Source organism: Saprolegnia diclina (genome assembly GCF_000281045.1).
Source record: "Saprolegnia diclina VS20 unplaced genomic scaffold supercont1.1, whole genome shotgun sequence".
Taxonomy (NCBI): domain Eukaryota; phylum Oomycota; class Saprolegniomycetes; order Saprolegniales; family Saprolegniaceae; genus Saprolegnia; species Saprolegnia diclina.
The window spans coordinates 1,056,516-1,062,910 of record NW_008246068.1 but is presented as its reverse complement, the minus strand read 5'-3'; the positions used below and the strand labels follow the sequence as shown (position 1 = coordinate 1,062,910).

At 57.6% G+C, this 6,395-nt stretch overlaps 3 protein-coding genes across 3 annotated transcripts in view; 2 read left to right on the top strand and 1 right to left on the bottom strand.

The window, feature by feature from the left end:
• Positions 1 to 52, bottom strand: part of SDRG_00340 (hypothetical protein) — a gene marked incomplete at both ends in the record, with an annotated part of 2,188 nt that extends 2,136 nt beyond the window's left edge. Inside the window, one exon of the mRNA XM_008605812.1 lies at positions 5 to 52. Coding sequence (XP_008604034.1) covers positions 5 to 52 — 48 coding nt within the window. The remainder of the gene's footprint in view (positions 1 to 4) is intronic.
• Positions 53 to 336: 284 nt separating this feature from the next.
• SDRG_00339 (hypothetical protein) lies at positions 337 to 2,290 on the top strand. Its single transcript, XM_008605811.1, has 3 exons — positions 337 to 526; positions 575 to 730; positions 780 to 2,290. The coding sequence occupies exons 1-3, from the start codon at positions 395 to 397 to the stop codon at positions 2,052 to 2,054; spliced, it is 1,563 nt and encodes a 520-aa protein (XP_008604033.1). The 5' UTR covers positions 337 to 394; the 3' UTR covers positions 2,055 to 2,290.
• Positions 2,291 to 2,470: 180 nt separating this feature from the next.
• On the top strand, positions 2,471 to 5,351 carry SDRG_00338 (hypothetical protein). Its single transcript, XM_008605810.1, has 8 exons — positions 2,471 to 2,908; positions 2,954 to 3,121; positions 3,171 to 3,527; positions 3,574 to 4,137; positions 4,193 to 4,504; positions 4,554 to 4,652; positions 4,699 to 5,008; positions 5,069 to 5,351. Exons 1-8 carry the CDS (start codon positions 2,485 to 2,487, stop codon positions 5,346 to 5,348), a joined length of 2,514 nt encoding a protein of 837 aa, XP_008604032.1. The 5' UTR covers positions 2,471 to 2,484; the 3' UTR covers positions 5,349 to 5,351.
• The last annotated feature ends 1,044 nt before the right edge of the window (positions 5,352 to 6,395 follow it).

The following is a 6,395-nucleotide window of genomic DNA, read 5'->3' as shown; positions in this document are numbered from 1 at the left end:
GTACCGGTACATTCAATCCAACGATGGGTTCGAAGCCGAGGAGGAATTGCATGTACCTGGTATAGGCAATAATCGCCAGTCTAACGTTATTGCGCCCAAGTTTACCTTCGAGCCATACGTATCCAGTTTTAGACCAGAAACTTGAGTTTCCTCATGAGAAAAAGCCATGGCTAAGCTGCCCTAGATTGGCCGAGCGCTTGCTTCGCGGTCCAAATGTGTCTTGTTGTGTCATAACAAAACGACGCGCGGAGCGTGCCAGCTCATTCTCTTGGAAATGGTATGTGATTCCCACCCACGTTCCGATTGGCTAAAAACGTGGTCTAAAAGAAACGTCGGCTGCTGGACGCCGACCATCTCTTCCGTCGACATCCTCGGCCTTTCCCACGCAATAACTATGAGCGCGCACGACATCGAGACCGACTCGCCGCACTTTTCGCTCGCCGCGTACGAGCGCGCGGTGGAGACGCGGAGTGACTTGTCCATAGCCGTCCGCGAACTCGACAAGTGCATCAACAACCCGACCGAGGTCTGTCACTGTCTCATCCGCGGCGTCACGTGACAGCTTGCCATGTAGCTCGCTCGGGTCTACAACGGCAACGGCGTCGACGTCAACCGCACCGCGCTCTTTGTGACGCTGCAGTCGTCGTCGCAGCAAGGCTCGACCGACACAGCCACCAAGAAGCTCCTCGAACATTCGGTCATGCGCGAAGTCATTGCCCTCAAGTGGCAGGTACGGACGCCGCGACATCGACAAGGATCGAGGCTCATGGTCGCCGTAGCGCTTCGGCCTTCGCATGTACATGGAGCAGCTGCTCATGTACTGCCTTCTTTTGCTCTCGATGACGGTGGCCGTGTCGATGCGACCCGGCGGCGATGCGTACCCGACGCAACTCCAAGCATGGCTGTACATTGGCATCCCGCTTCTCATTGCGCTGAGTGCGTCGCCGTGGTTCACGTACGAGCGCCGGGCATCGTGGCGCGCGGCGACCGCGGGTATCATTTGCATCGCGCTTGCCGTGACGCTCTCGATGCGCGAGTCCCTCCACGTGGTCCATTGGGCGCTGTTCACCAACTTCAACACGGTCGTTGTTGGGCTCACGGGACTCTATTTTTTGCGCTTTGAGCTCAACGAAATGTTTGGCGAAGTCGCCGAGCACAATAGGCTGTTTGACTGCGGTTTCCACAGCCTCAGTCCGCGCTCGCAAAAGGTCCTCTACTACGTCATCTTTTGCCCCTTCTCGGTCGTCTATCAGTTTGCCGTCCTCTTGGTCGGCGGCGACACGGCCAAGTACTTTGACTCGTTCTTCAACTGCGTGCAGCTGCCGACGTTTTCGTCGGTCCTTGTCTTTGCCGTGTACGAGCTCATCGGCGATGCCGACTTGACGCTGCGGCTCTACTGCGGCATGGTGCTCAACATGCTGCTTTGGATCCTCGGCCTTCAGTACCTCGAGGTCCATGGCACCGCCGGGTACCTCATCCCGATGATGCGCGGGCTCCTCCGCGACGTCTTCCGGTTCCTCGCGTTCTACTGGCCGTTCCAGTGTGCGTATGCGTGCGGGTATTTCTTGCTGTTTCAAGACACGGACGAAGAGACGTACAACACGCTCTGGCGCGCCTTTGTGACCACGTTCCTCGTCATGCTCGGACAAATCGAGCTTGATCCGTTTGAGAACCTCCCCGACACGTCGTCCTACGTGCTCGGCTACACGCTGCTGCTGACGCACGCGACGATCGTCATGGTGATGCTGCTCAACGTGCTCATTGCCATCATGACCAAGACCGTCGACGGCGGCCTCGAACTCGCGAAGCTCGAGGCCCTTGTGAGCTTTGCCGAGTGTGTTCTTCGAAGCGAAAAAACTGCGGGCTTGACGCCGATCGCGGCTGATGGGCCTGGTGATCACACGGCGCTCCTCTCGGCGACGGGCGACATTGGCTTCATCTCGGACGACCTCGGGTCGCCGTCGTCCAGTGAACGCCTCGACCAAATCGAACAAACGCTCGCCGAAGTCGTCGCGCTGCTCAAGGACATGAAGCGCCGCCCGTCCGTGTACTAGACCAACGAGGATACTAGTAGCGTGGCGCGTGTATGACATGGATGTGTGATGCGTCGAGATGAAGAACGTCGATGCTTTAGGTCACGCAGAGCGCACCGAGTCCTTGTAGCTACAGCTAGCTCCTCTGTAACTCGTAGCAAGGGTCAACACAGACGGTCCATGGACCCTTGCTCGCAGAGTTGGTTTGGCTTTGAGGTATCAATAAGATGCAATTTGAAAACTGAGCTCCGACAAACTGCACTTTGCACTTGTTTACTTTACTTCACACACTTCCACCTATTTCAGGAGAGTCCTAATTAGGCCATAATATGCCGAAATATGCATATTAAAGGCTCCGATAGAGCATGGCACGCTCAAGAAAGGCTGTCAAGGCCTAAATTTAGGGTCCTATAAAAAGGCATCTGAGATCTGCTTTGTGATATCGACCAAGATGATGACCGGGGCCGACGACGACGAGTACTCGTCGCCGATGCCACTCAAGAGCGAGATCTACAAGGACGACGCCGATGGCGGAAGCGACCATGACGGCGATGCTGGCGCGGCGAGCGATGTGTCTGAGCCCATGCACGAGCCGTCGCGCCGGCCTCGACGGTTCCGCGTGCTTCGATCGCACGGCGACGCGCGGCCACGCTTTGCCTTTCGCCGCCGGCGCGAGGCCGACGGCGACCACACGTTCTGGAACTTTGTGCTTCTTTTGAGCTTCTTGTCGCTCGCCGTGCTCATTGCGATAGCGATCTTCCTTGCGCAAACCGACTTTTTTGTCGAGCACCAAGTCGACCTTCTCGGCACGTACGTCGACGAACACTTTACCGTCGTTTCAACCGAGACGGCGTCCGTGTACCTCAAGAACAACGGTACAGTCTACCATGTTGACGCTCATGTTTCCTACCATTGATTAGGCCACGCGCCCGCGACCGCGAGCATTGCGCTGGAAGACGGCACGATGCGCATTGGACAGTACAAGCGAATTCCGTCCGACGACGCGGACGGTGACGACCTCGCGCCGCGCTTCCATGGTGTCGAGGTCTTTGGCAACGGCACGGTCACCTACTCGAACGGCCTTGTCGGTACGCGATCTTTGACCCAACAGCCCAATAAATGGCATGAGGACGGTAGCACCCAGCGTCCAAGCTGCAACCGTACATGCCGGCAATGTCATCTTTAAAGATGGGACGACCATGACGACAGCGGCCGACGTCAGCGGCGGGCTCGTCCAAGCCGGCGACTTGAACTTTGCGTCGCAGAAGGGCGCGATCGTGGCGAGTACGAGCGGGCAGCAGCGACTCCGCGTCAACGCCGACGGCGCCGTGTGTTTTCCGAATCCAGACGCCGTGCCACCCGAGGACCCGTCGGCGCTCGGTATCACGATCGACGGCCGCCTTGGTCGCATCGCGCTCGGTGCCCACTTGGTGCTCCACGCCGACAAGACGACCGCAGGTCTCCAGGCCACGACGCCGCTGACGCTCGAAGCCCGTACGCGCGTCCTCTTGAACCGAATGGATTCTAACATGCGGTGTAGATGAGCTCGTGCTGGGCCGCGACGGCGCGTCGTCGGTGCGCGTCATGCCTCGGAGTTCGTCGTCCCAAATTCGCTTGGAGCTCGTCGGGCAGTCGGCGGCCGATGCGGGCGGCGACGTGCTGGTCTCGGGTGGCCCCGGCGCCGTTGGCGGGACCGTCACAATCCAAGGCGGCGTCGGCTCGACCCGCACGCTTGGTCACGTCGCCATCAACACGGACGAGCACGTGATGACAACGACGAGCATTGGGAGCAATCAACCGGACAGCCACGTCAAGCTGTCGGGGGCTCTTGCGCTCAATAGCGGTTCGAACGAGCTCCCAACCTCGATCGGTGGCGCGGTTGCCGTCGCCGGCGCGTCGTTTGCAGTCGGGTCCACGACGGTGCATCTTGGCAGCGCCAAGACGACGACCGACGTAGCCGTTGCTGCCACTGCCATTTCGCTGACGAGTGCCAAGACACTCAACGTCACGGCGGAGAGTATGGGCCTTCGCGCCGTGTCCATGGCACTTGGTGCGGCATCGACGCTAGCTCTCGAGGCCACAACGCAGCTGCAGATGACCACCGGTACCTATTTTCCATTGTCGCACAACCCTAATCCTAATCCTAATCGCTCGTTTAGGTATGTTGACGATGCATGCCACCGAGGTGCACATCAACAGTCCCGCGTCGTCGTCCAGCAGCAGCGTCGAGATCCATGGCAGCATTGCGCTCGGTGCCAACGCAGGCTTTCGCAAGCACGTCAACAAGACCATGGTGGCGCTCGGTGGCTCAGCCGTCCTTCTCGGCGATCCTACGGACACGAATTACGTATCGCTGGCGGCCGCACAGAGCATTACCGTAGCTGTGAACGGCTCGTCGCTTGCGATCGCGTCAGGACCCAACCAGATGGTGGCGCTGGCGGCCCCCACCGGTATGACACTAGGTGTTCCGGGTGCGTACTTTGAACCGCGCGCTTGGTGAGTTTTGATGTCGTCTTCTAGATGCACCGGCCATGATACTGGCGTCCAAGGCCGTACATATTCAAGCCAATCAGATTCAAATCGGCGACGCTAGTCTCTCGACCCAAGTGCATTTGGATGGTAGAGTCTTCGTGCCGGGATAGATGGGCACGAGACACTATCATAGGCAACATCTTTGTCAACGGGGTCGAGTGGCATGCGCGTCGACGTCTAGATGCCGAGACAAGTAGCGCGCTTCTCCTTTGGCAGAGCACGAGCGGCAGCATGGCCGTTGACATTCGCACACGCCAAGAGTTCCGACTTGCCTTCACGTCGTACATGGACCATTCGATGGAAGCGCCCGCGCCGTTCGCGGACAGCGCGTTTGTTGTGACGTACCCGAGCCCTCCGCCGACACCGTATGTGCAGCTGGCCATGAGCATCCATGGGCTCCGCGCGCTCACCACCTCGGCCATCTCGACGCCGCTTCTACTCCGGTACACTGAATTTTTGAAACTTATTTGAAATTTTCTTGAATTCTTGATATTATTTTGTAGCTGTCGCCTTGTGCAAACCTCGTTTGACGCGATGGGACGCCGCGCTACAGTGCTTTTGGAAGCCTCTACCGACGTGGACGTGTGCTCGGGCGACGACGCGAACGAGTGCATGGCCGACGACATTGCCCCGTCGCTGCACACATTCTCTGTCCAGCCCTATGCGGCGTCCACGCAGTATACGATGACCTGTGCCTTGCGCTTCAAGCGGCCGCATGCTGCGCTTGACGCGACTCTCTCGCTGCACTACGATCGCGCAGAGGTGACGGCGCGTCGTCTATAACTAGAGCCAATGTAGTGTGTATGTGGCCATGCTTGGCTGCTTGGCGCACCGACGGCGATGCATTGGGAGCTTGAGTCGTGCCCTTGATGCTTAGAATGGGGCATTCTAATGTGTGGATCACAACCAGGAAACGCATCCGTGTCGCTTGCACTGGCTCCTCGTCTTTGAAGGTCCAGCGTATTGACGCGATGCAGCGGATAGGACTCATCGTCCTGGCGCAGAAGGCACAACACAAAGAGGCTAACGTCATCCAAAGAACAATATTGTACGTCTTCCCAAACGCCGTCGAGCGGCAGTCTCCGTAAAGCCTCGTTGATAGTACCTGGACCAGCTTAAGATCGCAATTCGCGCGGAATGTACAGTAATTGGGCGATTTATATATTTGAGCCAATCACAGGTCTTGAAAACCAGGTGTGGCGCCGCCTGCTATGCGAGGCAGCTCGGTTGCCGACAATTGCGTTCGGAAATGAAAGCGCTGCCACTTGGCCTGGTGTTTCTCGATCCTTTGGGGAGCACAACGCGCTACTTGTTGTCGGCGTGCGAGCAATACAACGCGAGCAATCGACTGTTTTGTTAATCATGGCACGTACCACATTTATAAATTATATATGGCTATCTATGGCGTGCGGTTGAGCCTGTTGGTATTTTTCAGCACTGACAGTGAATTGCATGGGCGCCGCGTCTGGGCGATGGGACGAGCACATTGCAGCAGTGACACCTTTGTGAACATATACCGCTCCATATCTCCAACATTCAACAATTTGCTCACAAGCCTATTGCTAAGCTCGGTCTAGTGCACTGGATCGCCAACACCGACTCACAATTGCGCAACGCAAATACACAAAGGACTCTTATCGACGTTACAGTCAAGTCCTATACGAACACTAGACACCTGCGCCATTCGTGAGAGCGCTTAGACCGGGCACGTGCCGTTGACCGTGCCCTTGCCGCCAGCGATGCGGTAGCACTTGGTCGACGGGAAGATGGCCATGATGTTGCTCGTCATCGAGAACGAGAGCGCGCCAAAGAACATGAAGATCAAGATGG